The sequence below is a fragment of the Vicugna pacos genome, chromosome 21, assembly GCF_048564905.1.
Source record: "Vicugna pacos chromosome 21, VicPac4, whole genome shotgun sequence".
NCBI lineage: Eukaryota > Metazoa > Chordata > Mammalia > Artiodactyla > Camelidae > Vicugna > Vicugna pacos.
The window spans coordinates 16,476,737-16,502,247 of NC_133007.1; the positions used below are offsets into that span (position 1 = coordinate 16,476,737).

Below are 25,511 nucleotides of genomic sequence, written 5' to 3' on the forward strand. Positions count from 1 at the left end.
AGAGGTACGTACTGTTGTTGTCCCCATTTTACAGATGAGGATGTTGAGGTAGAGCTAAGGCTACTGAGGCAGGATGAGATTAAGTTTTGCTCAGTCAGTGGTGGGCTGGGATTCAAACCCAGATAGTCTGCCTTCCTAGTCTGTGCTCTTAACCACTATGCCCAGTGAGCTTTCACTACACATATATCTTCAATCCAGTGTATAATGAAACTCCCAGAGATTTTAGGTCAGGTTTCTAGTAATTGTCATACCCCTGAAGCTATAATTTCTTTTAATCCCCACCTGCTATATCTATACTCCCAGTTCCCCTATCAGTGTCATGGGAACTTGGGGTAGGAGCAGGGGGGCGGGGGTTCCCCTCTGGCTTCCAGTGTTCTCAATCTGCTCTTAATCAGTTCAGAGAAAAATGATGTGATAAATTATCACAGAAGTGTTAGTGAGACTTGTTTCCCCATCTCAGGTGTTTTTGTATCTCTCTGCTCTTAATTACTGCCCCACACTCATTCACTCAATAAGCATTTATTGTTCTGAGGGAGTGGGGACCTCCAGCCCAGTGTGCTCCAATACTGTCTTCCATATTCATCCACGAGTCTCATCAGAAAAGAGCATAGAACCTAAGAGAACAGTCTTTAGTGTTTTGCAGACACTCCAGGCAATTCATGGAGAGACAATTCCTGGGTCCAACAATTCCCAGCTGTGTGACCTTAGCAAGTCATTGAACTTCTCTGAGACTTGGATTATTCATGAATCATAATAGGGATATTTAGATAGGGACAGTATTTGCCTCAAATGATTGCTGGAGGTTTTAAAACATTTATGTGTGAAGCACTTGTTGCGATGCCTCCTTCACAGTCAGCACTCAGCAGATGAGAGTGGCTGGCCTCATTGCCAGAGCGAGTCAGATACTCACCTGGCCACGCCTGCAGGTCAGATTTCCAGGCAAAGCAGACCCAATGGTGCCCCAAAGGGCTGCCCTCTGTCTCTTTGCAGACCTGGAATCAGGGCTTCCCCCTCATGTCACCACAGAGCCCGGGGCCAATTAGGATCTGACACTTGGTCACTTTCTTTTCGGAGAGGGTTGAGGAAATTGAGGCGTTTTGCTGTTCTTTTGCATTTCATCAGGATATAACATATAGAGGCTCAAATTTTTAACCCATTGGCTTTAATTTATTTTGCCCTTTTCTTACAGAAAATGGCATCTGACTGGGTCATTTTTAAAGTGACTGATAGTACAAGTGCCAAGCTTTAGTGTTTAATCTCTACCTGAAAGAGTTAGCTTTATGCGAAGAAAAACCACCTCCAGCTTAAGCCTTTATCCCCGAGAATAATGAATAATAATAATATCTGAAAAGAACTGCAGAGTTTATAAGTTATATGTATAGACATACATATGTATAATGTTAATCCTTTTATTTTTTATTTTTTTATTTTTTTTTTACATTTTTTATTGATTCATAATCATTTTACAGTGTTGTGTCAAATTCCAGTGTGTTAATCCTTTTAGTAGCCAAACTTCAGCAAGTCTAAGTTACACCCATTTTCAGGTTGATAAGCTGCAGTTGATAGAGTATAATTGCCTTGTGCAAGTTTCTACGCTTATGAAGTAGCTTGAGATTTTCTGATTCCAGAGCTGGTGATTTTCCCACTACCCAAGCTGCTTCTTAAACTTAGTATCTTGCAGCCTAAGACCTTGGCCGCAGGCAGAGCACACAGGAGGGTGAATACAGATAAGCTCAGTACAACCCACATGTCTGGAGCCAAACAAGCCCTTCTCGGGTTCAAACCCTACTGCTCATGATACACTACGAGTTACATGAAGTTTACTAAAAATAAAATAGGTGTGAGAGAAATCATGACGAAATTTGTCTCAGAAAGTGAAAATTGTTGCTCACCTTCCACTGGGCCTTCTAACTGGTCCCATTTAAAGCTGACTGTCCGGCAGCAGTGTTTGCTGACTCTCTCCCTCACAGGGCTGCTCCTTCCTCTGTGTCTTTGGTTTCCCTGGGGAAAAGGCACCTGATGAGGTCACACATGCCTTGGAAAGTGCTGTGGATATATTTGACTTCTGCTCTCAGGTCCACAAAATCCAGTGAGTAATGATCCTGACTGCATCTGGTCCCTGACCCTGTCGTAGGATACAGGGAGACAGGACAGGGGGCAGGGAAGAGGAAGGCAGGAGAGGGCTGTCCGTGACTGGGCGCCCTTCTGTCTGCATTCGTTATTCACCCGATGTACAGGTAGGGCGAGCAAACCCAGCCTGAAGCCATAAGATGGGGGATGGTACAGCCCAGGTGGGGAAAGGACGCTCCTGAAATGCCCGAACGTACCAGGTCTGTGATATAAACTGAATGGGCTGTCTCCCCACACTTCGGACTTACTTCTTGGTAGAGGTCGCACTCCCAACACCACGCTGGAGACTTGAGTTGATCTTTAAGAACTGAGAGATAGAGTGAGTCCTTGGGTTGGAAATTTGTACATTGATCTGGCCTCAAGATGGTCCACTGAGTAAAACAGCTGAGACAGGTTTACCGTCCTCAACCCTGGCTGTCCCCGAGCCTGAGCACCCCAGTGCCCCTGACTTGCTGCCTACTCCGGTCTGCTGTGACAGGTGCCACCCTAGCCCTAAACAGTCCACCTTCTCAGCCCTTAGTTGTGTATGTATGCAGCTGTCTTCCTGTATTAGCAAAGTTAACTTTTGATGCCACACATTATACCTGAGTTACTTCCTTTCAAAATAATGACTTAGTTCTTTTTAAAAATCAAAAAAGATAGTTAAATTGTTTACAACCACAGTCACTCTATGTTGAAAGTCCATTGGGGTGATGGGGTAATCTTCCTGAAAAATAGCTCAGACGAATACTTAATTATAGCAGAAAAATGGGCTGAGTTATCACCTCTAAGAACTTAGTTCTGTGTCTCCACGGCTCCTGCCTTTACACCTCCAGGCCGTGTACCATTGCCCTAAACTAACTACAAAGGGAAGAGTGTTATTTCTTGCAAATCCCTTCCTGCCCCTCCCGACCCTGTTGGTCACCACGCCCCCACACTCCCCGCCTTCTCTGTGCTCATTGTCTTTATCTCTTTCCCCACAACCCCCGAGCCAGCACTGTTTCCATCGGCGTGGCCAGCGGGATCGTCTTCTGTGGAATCGTTGGACACTCTGTGAGGCATGAGTACACAGGTGGGCCGAGCTAGCTTATCTCTGTTTCTCCTTCAGCCTTGCCACTGGGCTGTGAGGGAGAAAGGATGAAAATACACGAGACGTTTGCCCTCAGAAAGCTGATAGTCTTCCAGATGGAACTAAGCCATGTAGCTTTGCCCCTTGACAGCTCAGTGATTGCAGAGTGTGTATTTCTGGGGCTATGACTGGCTATAAAAAATATGCAGTCATTAGAGAGGAGCGGCGGGAGGCCACGAGCTCGTGGAACAATGAGCCTTTACAATAACTTCCTGTTAAGATTAAACAGTTACTCTTCTTAATTCCTCGGATAGGTTAGGACTACTTCTTAAAAATTATGAATATTGGCATTACTGATAAATAGCACTAATCTCAAAAGAAAATAGTGAGTAGGTATTATCACAAGATTTCACTGCTTTTCTCTTTAACCCAATTATTGGGGCCTTAAATGTTCACAAATAATACATCTAAAATACTGGGTACATCCAAGATACTATAATAGTTATGTCTGAAATGACACAATGTCTGAGATTTTCTTCAAAATGGTACAGGGTTGGGGGAGGGTATAGCTCAAGTGGTAGAGCACATGCTCAGCATACACAAGGTCCTGGGTTCAATCCCCAGTACCTCCTCTAAAAATAAATAAGTAAACCTAATTACCTCCCCCCTCCAAAAAAATTTTTTTTAAATAATAATACAGGGTGGAGAGTGGATGGCACTGAGGAGGGGCAGGACTGGCCATGGGTAGTAGCTTTTGGGATCGGCAGATGGGTATATGGAGATTCATAATACCGTACGTTATTGTTTGGTCAAATTTCCCCATAATAAACAGTTTTTTAAAAAAGGAATATCTTAATCCAAAGTATTCAAGTTTATGTTAAAGTTGAACATTTAATGCCTAATTAGTAGTATTAACTGAGGACTTACTAGCATCCCAGCACTGTTCAAAGTGTATTAACTCATTAATCATTATAAACTACCCACTGTTATCAACCCCACTTAACAGATCGGAAAACTGAGGCATGAAAGAGTTCAAGTAATTTGCCCAAGTACTTTGCACTTAGTAGTTAGAAGTAGAGCTAAAGATCAAACCTGCACAGCCTGGCTTCAGAGTCCGTGCACACTGTAGTTTATCTCTTAAAATATCCCCTAAACCAATCTTCCACACCCTCCCCTTCCAGCCACATTTACTCACTCTTAAGAAATCACCAAACGAAGGTTCATGCATAGGAACATGCAGACCCAATTTTGTGCCTCATTTGGAGGTGAGTGTTACAGGCTCAAGCTCATGCTTGTCCGTCTTATGGCAGCCGACCCGGTATACCTCACCCGAGAGCCCTCAGGCCAGTGACCATCCCACTTAACAGAATCTTCTCCATATTCAAGGCCCCTCTTCCCTGAGCAGAACATCCTCTTATCTTCCCAGGTGAGGTAGAAACTTTACGAATGGCTGATTGAGTTATTCCCTGTATATTTTAATTTTTTTTATTGAGTTATAGTCAGTTTACAATGTTGTGTCAATTTCTGGTGTACAGCACAATTTTTCAGTCATACATGAATATACATACATTCATTTTCATATTCTTTTTCCCTGTGAGCTACTACACGATCTTGAATATATTTTCCTGTGCTGTACAGTATAAACTTGTTTATACTCCCTGTATATTTTAAAATAGCCATTGGCTCAATCTGGGTAGTAGAAGGTGAGATTGCAAAAGGAGTAAAGGGTGACAATGCCATTTGGGGACAGTCTGCCTCAGATTACACTCAGTTTAATGGCTGTTTTCTACCTGCTCTTTGCCTCTCTCTCTCCCTCCTCCTATAGTCATTGGTCAGAAAGTCAACATAGCTGCCAGGATGATGATGTACTACCCGGGAATCGTGACCTGTGACTCCGTCACCTACAGTGGCAGCAACCTACCAGCCTACTTTTTTAAAGAGCTTCCAAAAAAAGTCATGAAAGGTGTTGCAGATTCTGGACCAGTGTATCAGTGTTTGGGCCTTAATGAGAAAGTGTGAGTGTGGGGCATTGATCTTGCAGTATTTTTTTAGTAAAGAAGTGGGAGAACTATGATAGCAAAATGAGAGATCCCCTCATTTGAGGATCTGTTTGGACCCAGATAAGGCCAGTCACCAACCATTAACTATAGATCACGTCAACTATGCTGTCAGGTGTTGGTAAGGCTAAAACACCTCCTCTAGGTGTTTACTGAAATACATCCCCTGAAAACCCAACTTGGTCTCTTACTTTAGCTTAAAGTCCTTCAGAATCTCCCAGTCATTTTCATGATAATGTTCAAATTCCCTACAGTGACATACAAGGTAACCACCTGCCTTTCCAACCTCATCTCCTCCAGTGCCCCTTCCTCTGGGATGTCTGAGGGGCTTACCCTCCCTTTCAGTCATTCCATCCCCAGTCTACCGAGGACACCAGGGTCATATTTGGAAATCCAGCTCAAGGATCTATTCCCCTCTGAAGCTGCTTCTGGAACTACCTAACCCCCGTTCAGTCTTCCCTCCTCTGCATAGCTCTGTAGCACATGTCTCTAGTAGAGCACTCATAGCACTCATAGCGCTCATCACAACCACTGCCTGGATGTGCTTTTCACTTACTACACTGGGAGCTTTTTGAGAGAGTGATTATTTCTCGCCATTCTGATATTCCCAGTGCTTGGTAGGCATCCATAGTGATGAATAAATAGACGGTGGATGGAAATTGAAAAGGTATTATTCCTTATATTAACAAGCTAGAATCTAGGTCTTAAAGGGATCAGATAACAGAATCAGGGCTGTCATTGGTTCAAGGAGTCTTTATTATTCACCTTTGTATTCCCAGGGCTCAGCACTGTTCTTGGCATGTGTAGACCATCAATAAAAAGCTGTTTGAATAAATGAATGGATAAGAATTTTTGTGAGCCCTTATTAAATATTAGGCACTTTTACATCCATATCAAGTATATGAGGTAGAAATTATTATTAACTCCATTTTATAAATTTTAAAACTGAGACTCAGAGATGTTAAATGACTTGTCCTGGGTCATAAATCTGGTAAGCAATGGAGCCAAGGTACAAAATGCCACAATATTGCTACATTATAGTCAATCACAAAACCTCAGTGGTATATGACAATATATACTTCCTTATCTCTCGAATATATGGGGTTTGACTGATCTTGGCTGGATTTGGCTGATCTTGACTAGGCCTGGGGTTCAGCAGGTTGTTGGCTGATCCAGAATGACCTCAGGTGGGATAACTGAGAATCTGGGCTGGCATAACTGGGACAGTTTGACTCTGTGTGTCTCATCTTATATCAGGCTAGCCCAGGCATGGAGTCGTGGCAATATCAGAAGAGCAAGAGAGAACAAGTCTAATGCCCAAGCTTTTTTAAAGCCTCTATGTCATGTTTGCTAACATCCCATTGGCCAAAACATTCCCAAGGCTGAGTCAGAGTGGGAGGGCGCTGCCAAGGTGTATTAACAAACGGCACAGACACAAGTAGGGGTGAAGAAGTGGGGCCCTCAATCTACCACAGAAAGCCAGGACTATCTGAGTCCAGAGTCTGCCCTCATTATGGTTTCTCTATACTGTCTCTGCAAATAAGAGACTGTGGGAGTACACATACAAATATGAACATGGCCTGGTTCCTGTCCTGAAATCTAATGGGCAAGACCAGCATACATACAATTAGCTGTATATTACATGGGAGACTTCAGTATGTGCTATAACAGAGGTGTAACAAAGTAGGATGATAGTATAGACAAGGGAGTGGTCCATTTGTCTAAAATGGCCCCTTCAAGAGATGCTGGTCGACAGTAGGCAAGCATATGCCCCTGGCCTAGCTTTAGATACTGACTCTGTCTGTATCCTCTGTCACCACTAGCCATGGGAATCTTGGGCAACCCGACTCTCTGTATTTCAATTTTCTCGTTTGTAAAATGGACATCATGATATTAATAATGCCTTCTTAATAAGGTTTTTTGTCAGGAGTAATGGAAACGATACATGTAAAACACTTGAGACTGGGCCACCCCCAGAACATGAGCTTTATTTTTTAAGCAGTTGGAGGAATCTTCCCAGGATGTGAGACAATGTATCACATCTAACTTTACTGGGTTCCTGGTTGAGTGTGTGGCTTCCCGAGAGGGAGGTCAGTTCTACCAATGCAGACTCAACAAGAATTTATTGAACAAGGTACCAGGCTCTCCGGTAAAGGCCACAACATAGGTTGTTTGGAGACTCTGTCACCAGGAAGGAACTTCTCCTTTCCCTTCCTTTTGGTACCTGCATCCCTGACTCAGAAAATAGACTCTTGTTAGAGATTGAAAAGGAGGCTTTCTGGGAACTAAGAACTAGTCCCTCTGGCTCTCAGTGTTTCCCTGTTTTGATGCTAATGTCTTCTCTTCTCTTCTCTTCAGCATGTTTGGGATGGCATACCTCATCTGCAACAGAAATGAGGGCTACCCTTTGCTGGGTAGGTAGTGGGCCTTGATTTTTAAACTTCTTTATTGAACTACAACCAAACATTCAGAAAAGTACCCCCATGATAAGTCTTCAGCTTAATGAATTATCACAAAATGGACATATAACCACCATCCAGGCTGAGGAATAGAAAAATAGCAGTATTCTGCAAACCGTCACATGAGTTAGCCCTCTCACTTTACCCAAAGACTTCTTTATTTTTTTAATTTAATTTTTTTGGGGAGCGGGTAATTAGGATTATTTATTTATTATTTATTTATTAGTGGAGGTACTAGGGATTGAACCAGGACCTCGTGCATGCTAAGCACACACACTACCACTGAGCTATACTGTCCCCCTTACCCAAAGACTTCTTATACACTAAATTAGTTAGGTCTGTTTTTAAAATGTATATAGATGAAATCATACATTGTGTAATTACATAAGTCTTTTTAAATCAACATTATTTTATGAAATTCATTCGTGTTGTTGAATGTAGCTATACATCATTTTCATTGCTATGTAGTACAGTTGGCCCTCTGTATCTGCAGGGTCAAGTATCCATGGATTCAAACAACCACAGATCAAAAATATTTTTTAGGTGGAGGTGGATATAGCTCAGTGGTAGAGCACATGCTTAGCATACACAAGGTCCAGGGTTCAATCCCCAGCACCTCTGTGTAAAAGAAATATATATATATATATATTTGAATTTCCAGAAAATTCCAAAAGGAAGAACTTGAATTTACCACACACTGGCAACTATTTTACATTGCATTTACATTGTATTCCATGTTATGATTAATCTAGAGGTGATTTAAAGTATACAAGAGGCTATGTGTAGGTCATATGCAAATACTACACCATTTTATATAAGGGATTTAAGCATCCGTGGACTTGGGTATCCCCCGGGTTCCTGGAACCAATCCCCTGTGGATACCAAGGGATGATTGTATTCCATTTTATAAATATACAACAATATATTCATTATGTTTTTGTACATTTGAATCGTTTCAAGTTATTATTCCTATGAATAATATTGCTGTAAGAATTCTTGTGCAAGTCTTATGGTGAACAAAGTTATGCATTTCTGCTGTTGAGTGTGTATATATACATAGGCAAAGAGTACAATTTTGGTAGATGATGCCAGTTTTCCAAAATGGTTATATTTGGTTATATTCTGACCCATTCTGTTGGGTTTATAGTGATATCTCATTGTGGTTTCCATCTGTGTTTCCCTGGTGTGGTTGAGCTCTTTTTTCAAATGTTTACTGGCCACTTGGAAATCATCTTTTATAAAGCGTCTGTACAAATCTTTGGCCTACTTTTCAATTGGATTGCATTTTGTATAGATCTTTTGGAATTATTTATGTATTCTGAAAATAGGTCCACTGTCATTGGTTTCTGCTGTATGTAGCTTTTCCCATTCCATGCTGGCCTTTTGACTCCACTAGTGATGTCTTTAATGAACAGAATTTTTTATTTTAATGAAATCCAATTTACCAATCTTTTCTTTTATAGTTAGTGCTTTTCTATACTGTTTAAGAAATCTTTCCTCACCCAAAAGTCATGAAGATATGTTTCCAGAATCTCTTCCAGAAATTTTGTTTTACCTTTTACATTAGATCTACGATCCGCTTGGCAGTGATGTTTTTGTGATTCTTGGTGATAGCGACTGATAGCGACCCTATCATAAAAAAGCTAACTCAAGACGAGACAGGGAACTAAACATAAAATGAGGGAGGGTTACACCCTCTGAGAGAAGAGATTCAGTGAAGATTAGCTTGTGGATTCTGAAGGCAGTCATTTCTAGTAACACTTGTAGCTTCCTTCTGTTAGACCTGAACATCCCAAAAAGTGTCATTCTGGATTTAAATCCTGGTCATAACTGTGCTAGCACAATTCAGAGGACGCTCTGTCTCAAACTTTGGAGGAATATTAGGACAGCATCTCAATGTCACCAGAGTCTAAAGATGGCAACAGTTCCAGAATGGCAAGAGCACCTGGGCCAAAAGCGATGCCCCACTTTCTCTATATTCAGGTAGTTTGCAGAGCCTGTAAGCTTGTCACTTCTTGTAGGTCCAGATCCCCAAACTCCTGAAGGCTAGGAAGGAGAAGGAATGCCCATTCTCACTGTCCTCTGAGGCCTTCCTTTCCATCCTGGGGTATGTTTGTTGTGATAATGATTGACAGTAAATGGAAGTCCTAACCCCCTTTCTACAAGATTGAGAACTCACTGTGATAGTCATATTAGAGCGCAGTGGTACACTATGCAATATATTTCTCAGTCTAGTCTAGTTGCCTTTTTGCCTTGAGTTCACCAGTGTAAGGTAAAAACCAGGTCCACATATCTTTCCTTAAAGCTATAACCAAAAACAGACTGTTGGAGGTTAGGAGTATGGGAAATACCCTTCTATTACAAGAGCTCCTGTAAATGAAATTTTGTTTGCTGACAACAAAACTAAAATGAAAAAAAGTGTTTTCTTTTAGTGTCAAAAATGCATACAACAGCCTCAGATATTAGGGTCTTGTTTAAATAGAGACAACATACATGTAGTTCAAGTTGAGTTAGCTTCACTTTAGAATCCAGCTAAAAAGGCAGTCCCTAAGTTCTTACCTGTATGTACTCTATACAAACAGAACACAAAAAGCTAGAAGATCCTGCTGTGTGGCCTTCTGGGCCTTATCTTCTGAGTTCCTATGTGATCCTCAGACCAAAGAAAAACCCTACCCATCTCACAAAACTGAAATTCGAATGCATTTTCAGAAAGGGAATGTTTCCCCTGAAAGAAGCAATATGGTGTATAGAGTAGTTCCCACTAGATTGTAGCCAGAAATTCCCATTACCAAGTAAACGCTTAGCTTCCCTGTATGAAACATCTACACTCAAGGTAGTGGTCTTCAGTGCTTTAGATAACAGTTGGGTGTGTGTTTACTTGATCAATGGGTAACCAGATGGGCCCTCCTCAGCGACCTCCCCAGCAAAGAAAGAAAAGTCAGCCCCACTGGGTCTCCAGCTCTTTGGACAGAAATTTGTCATTTCCTTCCTGCCCACCAGATTTCAAAGATTGTAGGCTGAGTTTCAGATTTCAGTCAGGGTATCCTGTTACACATACTTAAAAACACATAAGAAACATAAGACTGATGGGGCTGGAACCCAATGTGACTTTAATTTTCTTCTTTTCCTTTTCTAAGTGTTCTATATTTTCTACAGTGAGCATGTGTTAGTTTTATAATCAGAAAAAAAACTACAATTTATTTTTACCAAGAATTTAGGTTGTTCTTAGGGTAGAATTAATCTATACATGATTTTTTTTAAAGCAAATTGAATTTTCCTCTCCACTGATAATGCTTCTTGTAGCCCTGGGATAAGTATAATTTCTCATTTGCAAAGAGCAAGTTTCTTTCACAGAATTGGAGATAAAAATATTTCATCCGTATTGTTGAACATAGGAACCCAAACTTCAATAAGTTTATTTCTTAGTGTAATAATCTCTAGTTACCTCTAGTGTGTCATAGAAAAAGAGAAAAAAGAAAAGAAAACAAGCATTAGTGTCAGATAGCCATGGTTTAATTCCTGGTTGTGTAATCTAAGCAGATCTCAGTTTTCTGCACTAAAATTAAATGGACATCATAATGAGCATTATAAGAATACTTTCCCTCACAGCTTGTGGGGATAAAAAAAATCTGTAAAACCACATTGTTAACTGAAAAGTTCTAAAGAAAGATTTTTTAAAAAATGTAAAGTGCACGGGACCTAAAGAAGCTGTGTGAACAACGCCTTGGGAACCCCCGGGGTGTCCTTAGAAGCAGTATCACTAGGTGCTTTTTTTGTGTGTCTCTGTTTTATGTTGATTGGGTTTGCTCCCTTTTTAAAAACTAAAAATAACAGGACGTGATAAGGAGATCAAATACTTCATGTGTTCTATGAAGGAATTTTTGATGTCTAACTGCAGCCGGGTCCTGATGTACGAAGGATTATCGGGCTATGGAAAAAGCCAGATACTTATGGAAATTGAGTACCTGGCCCAAGGTGAGAACCACAGGTGAGTGTCTTGCAAATGAGCATTTTTTTGTGAGCCCAGAGAATCCCGATATTCAGAAGAGTTTCACTCGTTTTAATGCTCCTCTCCTTTATATAAATTGCCTTACGTAATCTGTTCACAATCTATCAGTTATTATTGGGTGTCATGTCTCTTGTGCTAAATAATTAATGATAGACCTACTGAACTGAGAAAATGAGAAGCTGAGCTGACCCCTGGAGATCTTGCTTTTATGCCAGGAGGGGCTTGGATATTGATATTTCTAATATGCAGGCAGTTTGAGAACGACTGGTTTAGACGCTGAGTCCAAGGCTAGATGGGGTCTGCAGAACACACATTAGATTGTTTGTGTAGTTGACAGGGCATCACCAGTTCAAACCATTCAGCCCTGAGAGTATGGTTAGAGACTAAAAGGCCTCTGGACTTCCCTCTGGAAGTCAGGGCTAATGCACTTACCTCATGCTGTCTGTCTCTATTCATGTAAAGGGTGTCATGTGGGCTCCCTTTGGGACAACCCAGCTCATGGAGGTGGACAGTATGGAATTCAATAACAGTGATGATGCCAAGACAATGGCAATGGTCTCCCACATCCTTTCACCATCAAACCTAAAGGCTTTAAGGGGAAAATTCTTGTTAACTTTACATTATTTTTAGCTGTGTTTCTACTCTTTTTTAATGTCAGGCCCGAGAAAGACTAGTTTTAAAATATCTTTAACATTGCTGAGGGGATAACTCAAGACAACCAGAAGACACTCATTTCTTCATTTATTGCATCGCTTATTGAGTACCTACTATGTTCCAGGAACCAAGAACTGCATGGGTTTGCTAGAGCTGCCAGGACAAAGTACCACACACTAGGTGGCTTAAACAACAGAAGTATATTGTCTTTGTGTACAGGAGGGTAGAAGTCCAAGATCAAGGTGTTGCAATGCTGGTTTTTTTGACAGCTGAGGGATGATATGTTCCGTGTCTCCTTCCTAGCTTCTAGTGGCTTGCTGGCAATTGTTGGCGCATTGGCTTGTAGAAGCATCACCCCAATCTTTGCCTTCATCTTTACATGACATTCTCTCTGTGTGCTGTCTATGTTCAAATTTCTCCTTCTTATAAAGACATAGTCATACTGGAGAAGGGACCCACCCTACTCCACTAAGACCTCATCCTAACTTACCTAATTACATCTGCAATGACCCTATTCCCAAATAAGTTCACTTCAACATACACATTTGGGGAGGGGAGCATAAATTAACCCGCAACAAATTCCAAAGCTTTGAAGATGAATAATAATTGATCCCTGCACTCAAAGAGCTCTCACAAAAGAGCAGGAGAGAGAGGTAACAGTAAAAATAGAATGTAGTGAGGACAATGACAGAAGCATGCAACTGCATATTGTAGGAAGCTAAGAGAAAGACGGGCATGTAACCCAACCTTGGGGCATCAGAGAATAGTTCCAGGAGGTCACCCCTGAGCTGAGATTTATGGACAAACAGGAAAGGAGGGATTAGGAGGGATTACGAGAAGTAATAACACCCAGGCTGAAGAGGCAGCAAAAACAAAGCCGTAGAAGAAAGAACTGGGTGTGCAGGGAACTCTCACCAGTTTGTTGGTGGCGAAGGATAGACTGCGGGCAGAGAGTAGCAAGAAATGACATAATGAGGCCTTGGAAAGTCTTACATGTCACAGAAAGGAATCTAAACTTAACGTGTAGGCAACGGGAGCATTGAAAATCTTACACAGGAGAGAAGATTTGCATCCATCTGGACACTCCAGGCTTCTGTAAGGGTGATGCTTTCAGAGAGTCATGGCGCCAGGCAGGGATAGTACCATGCTCTTTGGCAGTTTAGGTGAGAGTGTGAGGGCCTGAACCAAGGCAGTGGGGGCAGGACTAAAGAAGTGGGGATAGCTAGGTTAAACTGTCAGGGCTTAGGGATGTAGTGGGATAAGGGAGCATATCTGAAGCGTAAATAAAAAACAGCTTCCAGACAGCTCAGGAAATCTGTCATGATAACCGGAGAGTGTGAGGGCCTGAACCAAGGCAGTGGGGGCAGGACTAAAGAAGTGGGGATAGCTAGGTTAAACTGTCAGGGCTTAGGGATGTAGTGGGATAAGGGAGCATATCTGAAGCGTAAATAAAAAACAGCTTCCAGACAGCTCAGGAAATCTGTCATGATAACCGAATATGAAGGATCAGAGCTTTCCTTCAAGCTTTATTGTTTTCAAAAAATATATTTTAAAGTGCTCTTCCGATTCTTGACTTTCTTACAAACAGGACTATTGCTATTGGGTTGACTAAGATCAGCTTCCATCAAAATTTTAATACCATCCAGATACTCATGGCCAATGTACTAGGTCTGGATACTTGTAAACATTATAAAGAACGACAGACTAACCTTCAAAATAAAGTCAAGGCACTGCTGGATGAAAAGTTCCATTGTCTTCTTAATGACATCTTCCATGTGCAGGTAACTAGCCAGCATTAGACTTCTGCAAGAAATAGTGAAGGGGCAGGTGTGGCCACTCCTCCCTGATCCTTTATGGCTTTGCATCTCTTTGGCCTTTATTATCCTTTTCTTTCCTCATCTGGAGCACCCAGGTGGTAAGGAAATGGCCCCCAATCCTCCTGGAATGAACATGCACCTTCCTGAGATATATTGGGGGTATCCAGAAATACCAGATGCAAGAAAACCCAAATAGTCACCTGCTGACCCATTTTTTCCTCACCTTTCCATCATAGCCACACTATCCTAGCTAGTCCAGAGCACAAAGTCACCCTGCTCCCACGTGTAATGGTCAATGCAAAGATGAGACTGTGCCCTTCCTTTCCTGTGTCTATTAGATTCAATGTATTAGAGCTGGAAGGCATGTTATGGACTATCTAACACATGAGGATTTTAAGACACAGGACAGTACAGTGATTTGCCGAAATTCATACAACTAGTAGTTCCCTTTGCTACTTTCCCACACTCAATATTCTCATAATTCTTTATACAGTTCCCCATTTCACGAGAGGTTTCCAAGATGAGCACCTCAAGAAAACAAAAGCAGTTGGAAGCACTGTTTATGAAGATCTTGGAGCAAGTAAGAGCACCTATGGGTCAAATAACGGGGAGGAGGAAACTGGGCATCTCACCACAAAGCTGGGTGGCCTCAATCTAACAGCAGGAAGCTTTAAAGTATGTGAAAGCTTTAGCCTAAAGTGTTTCCTTTCCCTCCATCCTTCTGTTAGTGGATAGAGGGACCCCTAAATCAGGAAGCCCACCAAAGTGTGGGTCCATGCCGCCGGCCGGGAAAGAATGCACGCAGGAGAGGCAGAGGGATGAAGTGAACAGCCGCTTTATTGCTCAGAAGGGGGAAGTGGAAAGAAAGTGCCAGAGCTGAGAAAGGAGCAGGGAGCCGTCAGCCAAGGTGGCCGGTAGAGACAGTTCCGGCCAGGTCCAGGTCCAGCTGTGGGGTCTTTTGTTAGGAGGCTCGGCCAGTGGTGGTGGTAATTATTTCCTGCTACAGGCTCCTTCCTCCCTCAGAGCTCAGCCCTGAAACAAAAAGCAGTTAGCAGAAACTTCAGCGAAAAAAACAAAGGAAGAGATACTGAGGTATGTCCTCGGATTTTAAGGCGCCAGCTGTGGGGTAAGAGAAATGTCCAGCCTTTCCATCAGCTGGGCACTTCCTGTCCCTTGTTGTTAATTAACCCGGGTCCATGAGTCCACCTCATCACCTCTCTCACTTCCAAACCTCAAGCTTCTTTGCTGTTTAGAATTTAATTATGCTTGAAAGGAAACTCTTTTTTTTTTTAAATATCTTTTTTTGTTTTTTGAAACTTGTAATAGTACTGCTGGGAGCTTGGCCTCTCCCTAAAACCAGCCTCCACCCTTTTCTCGTGCTGTATGAGATGCAGAATATCAAACTGACTATGTTTGTAGGCTCTGTAGTCAGACAACCAAGGTTTGAACCCTTACTCCTGTCACTTGCTACCTGGGTAACCGTGGTCAAGTGACTCAACCTGTCTGTGCTTTTATCTTCTACAAAATGAGGAAATAATAGTACCCAGCTCAGAGGTTTGTAAAATTTAAATGACTAGATTATGTGTAAAACACTTAGCATCGAGCCTCCTTCCTCAGAAACACTCAACCAGTGTTAACTCTCTCTCTGAGTGATCTCATGACTGTCCGCTGTATGTTGATGATCACCAAATTTATATTCCATTCCCCAGCTAGAGAGCCCTTAGAGCGCCGGAACTGTATTTCCAAGAACCTCCTGTGTATTCCACTTGGATATGGTGACTCACACTCAGTTTAGTGTTTAGTACTAAATTCTTATTTTTTTTTCTTACTCCAAAGCTCTGTCTTCCTCACTCTGATCCTTGATGCAGTTAGTAGCAGACTTATTCACGCATCATTTAAAGTTATCTTTGCTCCCTTCCGCACCAGTTGCCACATCTACTGCATCTGCTCAGTTGCCAAGTCCTCCTGTGTCTACCTCAGGCCACCTATGGAACCTCCCTGTCCTCTGTTCCCTGCGGTAGTTCAGTCAGTTTCTCTTCCTGGACTGTTTCCATAGCTTTCCAGCTAATCCCTGTGCCTCCTACCATCTCTGTGCCTCACCCTTTCCACTCTAATTCATCCTCCGTGTAACTGCCAGAGTATAAGCACATTGCTCCAGCTCATGCTTTAAACTATCCAAATAATTCTTGATGCTAATGAGATAAAAGACAAAGGACTTTTTTTTTTGACCCAGAGAAATGCTACTCATCCTTCAATGTCACCTCTTAATGATAACTCCCCCAGATCACAAGGCATGACTAATTCCTCTTCCACTGTGCTTCTGTAACACTTTGAACATATTTCTCATTAAATTTACCATACTGTATTGCAATTCCTTACTCACTTGTCTCTCCCCCTCAGGAGATTGTGAGCTTCTTAAGGAGAGGGAGCCTCTTACTCATTCTTGTATCACTCTTGACCAGCAGAGTGTCTGGCCCATAATAAATAAACAATTCAAGCCTGTGGCATTGTAATAAGTTTATAATACAGCTTTCTCCTCCTTCTCCACTTCAGGCAAATAAGCAAGGCAGTATCAACAGCTTCTAAATATCAGGCTTTGTTGGGGTGGGAACTAGCTCAGTGGGAGAGCTTGTACTTCGCATGCGTAAGGTCCTGTGTTCAATCCCTAGGACCTCCATTAAAACAAACAAACAAACAAAAATAAATAAACATCAGGCTTTGGACTGTTTGCACCACAAGTATCCGGGAAGCTCCTCACAATGTATGGATTTATGAGTTCTACTCCTAATTTAAAAGGGCTTGTTTTGGGCCTATGTTTAGTGGGTTCCACAGCTAACAATCTAGTCAGAAACCATAACTAAAGCCGTGCTTTGTCTTTGTGCTATGACAGCGATCTTTAGACCGTTTACTATCCATATGACCTTGGGCGAGTTGCTTAACACCTCTGCGTCTAAAATTTGCTCAGTAAATAGATTCAATAGTGCCACCTCCTGTATGTTATGAAAATTAAATGAAGTCATTTATCAAAGAGAGCACCGTGCTGGGAACATAGTCGGTTCAGTGTAAATGCTGGCTTTTATTCACATCAGAGAGGACCCGATTCCGTCTCCTAGTTTTAAATGTGAAGAAGCTGGGGCCAAAGGATGCATTATTGAATTCATGTGAGGTTTTTGGTTCCTGCTTTCCTCTCCTTAATTCACAAATACTTCATGGACGAGGCCACCATATGACAAAAACTCACATTTCTATCTTCCCCGTGGTTTTAAAGACATTAATCAAATACCAAGCCAAACAAAACAATGGGATGCTAATCCCTGTTCGTTAAAATGTTCTTAGGGTCAGTGGAGAGCTAACGACCTGGTGACAGAACGGGGCCGTAAGAGGAGACGTGTGTAGGTGACAAGGCAGACTAGAATGCTGTGTAATGAGTGTCTTCTGAAATTTGAAATTTGCAAGTAGCCTGTGCTGCTTTGGTTTGTAAAGAACATATAGAGGGAAAGAGTGGGTTAACCTAGTCTCTTCTCAGAGGGAACCAGAAGAAGCCAAGAGCAGTCTGGCGCAGTAAGAGTGGGGAAGGTTTTTCTCCACTTAGACACTTCACACGATGAAAATGCAGGGGCTCACACTAAAATATAAGCTCTCTATTTTGTTTAATACTGTATCGCCAGCACTTTGAACAGCACCCTAAAAGATGCACAATAAATGCTTAACAAGTAAATGAATAATTCAGACCAGCTAGGAAAGGGTAGCCTACACAAGAAAAAGGACACGTGATCTATTTTTAAGTGTAACATATGCCATAGTTCAAGCTAGAGTAGCGTCAGCTGCCAGCAGGGTGAGCACCAGGTCTGTTTCCCTCAGTTCTCTGTGTCCAGGACCCAGCCCAGGGGGTGCTTGAGAAGTACGGGCTGGATAGGTCTTGGCTGAATAAATGTCTAGTAGACGTTTCCAATGACTTGTAGCGCATGTCAGTTATTTTCAGGTCATGGGTGTTTGCCTGGGCTACAACCCCTTCTATCCTCTACACAGCCATTATCTTTACACAGAGGCTTGACCAAGTTGAGAGTCCATTCCAGCCAGTTCTGTCCCAATTGACACCGAGTCCAAGCTAGCAGAATCTGAATTAGCACAAAATTGTTGGAAAGACAAGATTTAACTTAGCACCACCGAACTCAGTGGCTACACGTGCACACCCACACACATGTATAAAAACTCAAATTCCTACAGCATTCTTCTTTCTGTTTCTCCACCTGGCCCAGACAGTGAAAGAGGAAAGGATTATTTTTATCATTGACGAGGGCCAGTTTATCGATCCGGCCTCCTGGGCCTTCATGGAGAAGCTTATCCGGTCTGTTCCTGTCTTCATCATCATGTCCCTGTCTCCCTTCATCGAAATACCCTGTGCGGCTGCCAGCGCCATCATGAAGAACAGGAACACCACCTATGTCACCCTAGGGGCCATGCAGCCCAAGGACATCCGCAACAAGGTCTGCCTGGACCTCAACGTCAGGGGCATCCCCAAAGAGCTGGACACGTGAGTGACCTATTTCTGTCCTGAGGTCTTGACAGCTGCATTCATTCCCCAGGTCCAGACTTCATCAGATTCCTTAAGATGTGTCTGAAAGCACCCATGTTGGTATTCGTGCCGGTGTCCGCCTTTCAAAGGGACCACAGAGCACACTTGGTGGAGTGGATGCTGCTCCCCTTTTCCTTGTCGTGTCCCCGTTACACCATCCCCAGCTTTGCTGGGTGACACCAGATTTGTTTCCCTTTCATCACACTGGGTATGGGTACACTCACTCTTACCCACAGTGACCAAGGGCAAGTGACATGCGGAAGTGACACGAAAGGCAAACCGGTACACATTTAAGACCACACCCGGCAACTAAGCAGGGACTTACTCAGCTGGCGATAATGTGGTCTGGTCTTGGTGTTCACTGTTGGGGGAAATGGTGAAGTCAGGGCTTTCTGAGCTGCTCAGGGACTCCTCGACTTGGGTCTTGACAGCGGTCCCCTTAACCACACGACAGCACCTCTTCCTTAGCTGGCTGTTTGCAACCCACCTTGGTATCTGTATCTGTTCTTTCTAATGAGGTTGCCTTGCTTCTGGAAGAGAGATGTCTTGGACAAAGTCTCATTTAAAATAACTCTAGGCAAGGTGGGGGGGGTGTAACTCAAGTGGTAGAGCACATGCTTTGCATGCATGAGGTCCTGGGTTCAATCCCCAGTACCTCCTCTAAAAATAAATAAATAAACCTAATTACCTCCCTGCAAAAGAAAACTAATATATACACTAATATAAATACTAATATATAATATACATGTACATGCATATATATATATAATAACTCTAGGCAAAAATTTGGCATTCTCTCTCCCTTTGTCTCTCTGTTTCTCTCTGTATTTATTTACTTATTTATTTAATATGTATATGTTTATTATATGTGTATACATTTATTATATATGTAAATATACATATATAATAAATATGTATACATATTATATATGTATATATGTATATTTACCTTTTGATCTAGCCTTCCCAATTCTAGGAGTATATCTCAAATATATATTGACAGAAATGTGAAGTGACATATGGACAAAGTTTCTACTGAGGCATGGTTTATACAAATAAAAGACTGAAGATTATCCCAATGTCTATCTCTAAAGGAATAGTTAGAATAAACTAGGATGTGTCCACACGATGGAGTCCTACATAGCTGTAAAAAGAAATGAGAAAGATTTGCTGATGTGGAGGGGTGATCAGGATACAGTGTGGAGTGAAGAAACAAGGGGTGGCCTCGTGTGCAGTATGTGTAACATGCTGTCTTTTATCAAAGGAAGGGCTTGAAATATGTGCGTGCATGTTCTGTAGTTTTCAAAGGAAACATTAAAAAGATAAACCAGAAACTTATTTAAATGGTTACTTATAAGATGAGGAAGGAAAGCAAGACTGAGGATGTACCTTCCTGCATAATTCTGACTTTGGAAAGATTTCAATGTTTTATGTAATTTTTTAAATGAAAGAAAAAGGGGAAAAAAACAATCCCTAAAAATGGAAAACAAACCAAAACAAATGGAGAAAGAGAGGCAGTTATTTTCAAGTTATTTTCAAATATTTGAGAAGACTCAAATATTTTTCCTTCCTTAAAGATGGTTCTTAATCATAAACAGGTTGCCTTGTCTTCACTCCAGGTACCTGGTGGAGGGGAGCTGTGGGATTCCATTTTACTGCGAAGAGTTGCTTAAAAATCTCGACCATCACAGGGTACTCGTTTTCCAAGCAGTGGAGTCTGAGGAGAAGATAAATGTGACCTGGAATAACCTGTTCAGTAAGTCTCATAGTGATGTCCTTCCTCCTATGTCGTCTACAGAGAGGGTGGCAAGGGTGGACTTTTCCACAGGCTGCTTCCTGTAAGGGTCAGAGGGTTTGGGGAGACAGAGTATGTTGGACTTGGTAAGATTACCAGCCTCCCAAATACTTTACTCTGAAAAATTCCCCAGAATAATGATGTTCTCTTACATCGCTGGAGTGTGGGACTTACCAGATTGTGAGGGAACTTAACATTGCCTGGGACTCACTGAGCTGGGAGAAAGAATGTAGACCTGTGATAGAAATGAAAGAACACTGGAGAATCTTAAAGCCCAGGATCAGAACCGAAAGGGGATTTATATGTTACCTGGGAAAAAGGATAACTTGCTTTCCAGAGATAAAATTATTAGCTCAAAGTGAGTTGTCAGCCAGGCTCTCATGCTACAGACACCCAGAAGGATGAACTCTGAGACAATGTGTCAAAGAGGCCAAGTGGAATTTTTATGAAAATGGTTTGAGTGAAGGGAGAGGGTGGGGGTTGGAGAATGGGGTAAGGATGCAAGCTGAGCCTCAGAGGACTAAGGCTAACAGGAATGATAAGAAAATGTCTGTGGTGGATGTCCTGGTTGTTTAGGGAGGTAGCAGTAATGGGAAGAAAAATTCATATGCTAGCCAAAAACAAAAGAAGAAAGATGCTATGTTTTGACACAAAGGAGATGTGAAGGTTTAAGGGATAGCATCTCTTCCATGAAAATAGAGAGTATAAAGAGGTAACCAAAAGAAAAATTTCAACTTGAAGTTAGGGGTCTGGAGTTTCAGTTCCACATATGCCATTTAATAGCTGATATTTGGGGATCAGTCATGACCTTTATTGCCAGGTACCTGCTATAAAAGAGGGGGTAAAGGAACTCAAATCATTTTTTATTTATTTATTCAACAAGCATTTACTGAGCATCGTCTCTGTGTCTGACATCACAGTAAGCATTTTACGGACCTCTTAGGAGTATAAATGAAGTGACGGAATACAATAAGACTTTGCTGCCTCATTGGTTTTTTTTTTTTTAATTGAACTTTTTGAGATGATCATAAATTTACATGCCATTGTAACAAGTAACATAGAGAGATTCTATGTACCCTTTCCCCAATTGTCCCCAGTAGTAACATCAATAAAGTTACAGTGTAATATCACCACCAGGATATAATATTGATACAGTCAAGACACAGAACATTTCTGTCACCACAGGGATCCCTCATGTTGCCCCGCCTAACTTCTCTCCCATCTCTACTTCCTTCTTAACTCTGGTAGTCACTAACCTGTTCTCCATTTCTATAATTTTGTCATTTTAATAATTTTTATAAGTGTAATGATACAGTTTATGTAATCTTTTGAGAGATTTTGTTTTTCACTCAGCATAACTCACTGGAGACTATTCAGGTTGTTGTGTTTATCAATAGTTTGTTCTTACTAGTTGCTGAGTAGGCTTCCATAGTGTGGATAAACCACAGATAGTTTAACTATTCATCTGTTGGAAGACATCTGTGTTGCTTACCAAAAAAAAAAAAAAACCACAAAAAAACAAAAAAATACTGCTAAAGAACATTATTGAATCAGTTGACAAAACTGAAATCTTGACAATAAATTATTGTATCAATGTTAAATTTTCTGAAGCTGATAATTATTCTCCAGTGATGTAAGAGAACGTCATATTCTGGGGAATTTCAGAGTAAAGTATTTGGGAGTGAAAAGGCAAGAATTATGCAACTTACCACTTACCAAATGAAGTGCTTCAGAAAAAATAATGTACCTGGAGAGAGAACAAAGGGTATAACAGACTGCATCTCCTCCTATATTTCCCAGCTTGGTTATTGGCAACATTCATGTCTCTCTCACCTCCATCACTATCTTGCCTGGGCCCCTTTTTCTCAACATTGTTAGAATTCCTTGAACCACCACTTGCCTAGACCTGTCCATTGTCACTTCGTGCTATTCCATTGTTATAGCTTCTTACCATTTTCCCTCTCCCATTCTCTCACCTCTCCTATATGCTACTTACAGTATTAGCTTTCTAAAAGTAATTGGTTGGATAACCACTGTCCTCTCTTCAGAAACCTGGGGTATTTCCCCATTGTCGTGGAATAAAGTCCAAACTTCATAGTGTGATGTTAAATGCCCTCCATACTCTGCTCCCAAACTCTCTCTCCAAATATATGTCCCATAGTAGCATTCCAGCACACCATACACTGGTTTAGCCACACTGGTCTCCCATCCAAGTGCTAACCAGGCCCGACTCTGCTTAGCTTCCGAGATCAGGCAAGCTCGGGCACATTCAGGGTGGTATATGGCCATAGACTAGCCACACTGATCTCATTACACTTCCCTAACTTGCAGAGTGCTCTGTGCATTGATCATCCCTCTATTTTCCACTTGGAATATCCCTTCATCCTTTAAGGTTCCATCAAAATGCTTCCTCCTCCATGAAGCTTTGCTAAATCCACAAAGACTGAATTCATTGTTCTTTCTCCTCTATTCCTCTTTGCTCTTTAGCCCTTAGGTTGCTTTTCCTGTATTATGATTAGTTACTTAAATATCTGTCTCCATAAATTTGAAGATCTGTGAGGGCTGGAAGCATGCATTAGCCACGTTTATAGCCTTCACAGGTTATGGTGCATAAAAAGTCTGTACCGGGTTGATTTGAGCTCTCTAGCACTCACTGTCTGTGCCTACTGACGTGACACTTGTTTACTGCCTGGCAGTCTAGCTCTTTGTAGATATACCTTATCTTTCCAGGAGGTCAGGAGCTTAGTTATGTTCGCTCTCATCCACATCACCTATCACAGTGTCTTTCAACTCAGGTGTTAATGAATGACTGAAGGGACAAATAAGTGATGCATTTTGGGGGTACAAAGAGAAAAAACTACGAGGCAAGCTTACTATTCAGACTTTACCGTTATTAATATCTCTTTCTGACAATAACCACACATGTAGAGTACGGTCTCCCTCAAAATGTATCTGCATCTGAGTGTGGGTATTTCAATGTGCCTATAAGTATATGTTACTATATACTATAAGATACGTCCTGATAATCTTCAAATCAAATTTTTGTAAAACTGCACGTATTGTGGAAGGCATCCAGTAGTTATTATCAATCCTCTCTTTCCTGGAGGGAGGGAGAGAAAAAACATTTTTTGAGCAAATTTGGATTTTCATACATCGGTTTTCTTTAAAACACAGTATTCCAGAATATTTGAGAAGCCAGCAAACATCTCTGCCTGCTCTTTTTCGTGTGAGACCCAACTTGAGGTTTTTGGAAAATGGAGACAATTATAGGACAATGGCTCTCAACTTTTCTTCCCTCTTATTGCCTTCTAGGGAATTTTGCCATGCCAACAGAGGAATTTAAAATGTTTGCTTTTGGTTATAATAAGGGAAATGAAGAAGTCTGTAACCTCACCAGTGATGTCAGATTGAAAAACTTGTCACCACCAGCGTCATTGAAAGGTAAAGAAAATCTGACCCAAGGTTCATTTTCCAGGACCTAGAGCCCCCTTTGCTCTCTCTAGGATGCCTCCAACGAAGGAGAAAGGCAGATAGGCATGGCCTGTTGTCTGTTTCATGTTGCCCGGACGGTGGGAAGTCTCCATCGTAGGCTTGGCTTTTCTGCTTCTAAGTAGGAGCCACCTTCCCCCTGGGCGTATTTTGGAGTCTGATGTGAACAAAGTTGTATTCAGCTGCATGAAAGAATGAGGTATAGTACATTTTCAATTAAACAGAAGTCAAATAATGAGAGAGAAAATCTAACACTGATGTCTCTTCTGCTATCTACTTCTATAAGAAATGACAAACAGAATTTATATCAGAGATGTACTATTATTATTCATTTCAAGAAACATGAATTTCAAGTAATGTTCTAGTATGCATTCAGCTCCAATCCATGCTATCAAATGTTTAGTAGAAGGATGATGTGGAAACCTCAAGTTCTCAGTCTTCAAAAGAGCATCATGTGTGTTTCACTCACTATGTCTACTCAAGTAGCAAAGTGGACTTGCTTGGTTCCTGCCGTGTTCTGCAGACAAGCTGAGAAGTTCATATTGTGTCCCCGATGAGGGTGATGTGATAGGAGGACATCCTGGTCAAGATGTCCAGGAAGCCACGTGAGCTACGATACTTGAGCTTAGATGAGAAGATGGAATAGGAGCTAGGAACTCTCTGACACTTGGTCATGAGCATAGAGATGGTAGTGGGGTGTCGCAAGAATGAATGAGTCCCTGGGGCAGATAGAGAGAAGCAACGGCTAGGAGCTTCCAGGAGACAGAGTAGCCAGTGAAGAAGACAGAGGGTGACCAGCTGGAGAAGTCAGCATAGAACATGGATGGCAGGCCCTACTCCTTTTGACCACTGTGGCCTCTCCTCTCCTCACACATCCTTGTCACACTTTAACACAAAAGCAGAACACCTTGAAATCAATCTTGTTGCCTGGCCAATGGGACACGTGTATTTTTAGGTCATAGTATCTCCATCTTTTGTGCTCCCAGTGCAAGTGCTTTCTGTGAAGTAGGTACTAAGCAAACACTTCTTTGGGCTTAGCTTGGCTGGGTACTATTCTGTGAACTAGAGCTGTAGAGCAGGCCAGCTGTCCATCTCTAGAATGCTTATGATAAAGATGGATGACTGGTTTCCTCCTGTATGGCTTTCCACCTGCAGAAATCTCTCTGGTCCAGCTGGATAGCATGAGCCTGTCCCACCAGATGTTGGTGAGATGTGCTGCCATCACTGGCCTGACCTTCACTACTGAGTTGTTGTTTGAGATTCTCCCTTGTTGGAACATGAAGATGATGATCAACGCCCTGGCAACCCTCGTGGAATCCAATGTCTTCGATTGCTTCCGGAATCGCAAGGAGCTCCAGATGGCCCTAAAGCAGAACACGACTTCTTTTGAGGTGAATTATCGCTCCCTCTCTCTGAGGCCCACTGAAGGAATGGGTGAGTAGAGCCTGGAAGTGACCCCTATTTCTTTTAGTTAAAG

The 25,511-nt window shown here is 41.9% G+C and overlaps 1 protein-coding gene and 1 non-coding gene across 5 annotated transcripts in view; both read left to right on the top strand.

Annotated features, from left to right (window-relative positions):
- ADCY10 (adenylate cyclase 10) overlaps window positions 1–25,511 on the top strand; it is a 72,757-nt gene that overhangs the window by 20,191 nt on the left and 27,055 nt on the right. For all 4 annotated transcript variants that reach the window (XM_072946189.1, XM_072946190.1, XM_072946191.1 and 1 more), the window contains 11 exons: window positions 1,971–2,089; window positions 3,105–3,181; window positions 5,004–5,193; window positions 7,594–7,649; window positions 11,529–11,682; window positions 13,946–14,138; window positions 14,668–14,754; window positions 18,434–18,708; window positions 20,370–20,506; window positions 23,858–23,986; window positions 25,190–25,468. In XM_072946189.1, the coding sequence (XP_072802290.1) occupies window positions 1,971–2,089; window positions 3,105–3,181; window positions 5,004–5,193; window positions 7,594–7,649; window positions 11,529–11,682; window positions 13,946–14,138; window positions 14,668–14,754; window positions 18,434–18,708; window positions 20,370–20,506; window positions 23,858–23,986; window positions 25,190–25,468 (1,696 nt within the window). The remainder of the gene's footprint in view (window positions 1–1,970; window positions 2,090–3,104; window positions 3,182–5,003; window positions 5,194–7,593; window positions 7,650–11,528; window positions 11,683–13,945; window positions 14,139–14,667; window positions 14,755–18,433; window positions 18,709–20,369; window positions 20,507–23,857; window positions 23,987–25,189; window positions 25,469–25,511) is intronic.
- TRNAA-UGC (transfer RNA alanine (anticodon UGC)) lies at window positions 19,338–19,410 on the top strand. The gene has a single exon. It is a non-coding gene; the product is annotated as a tRNA-Ala (tRNA).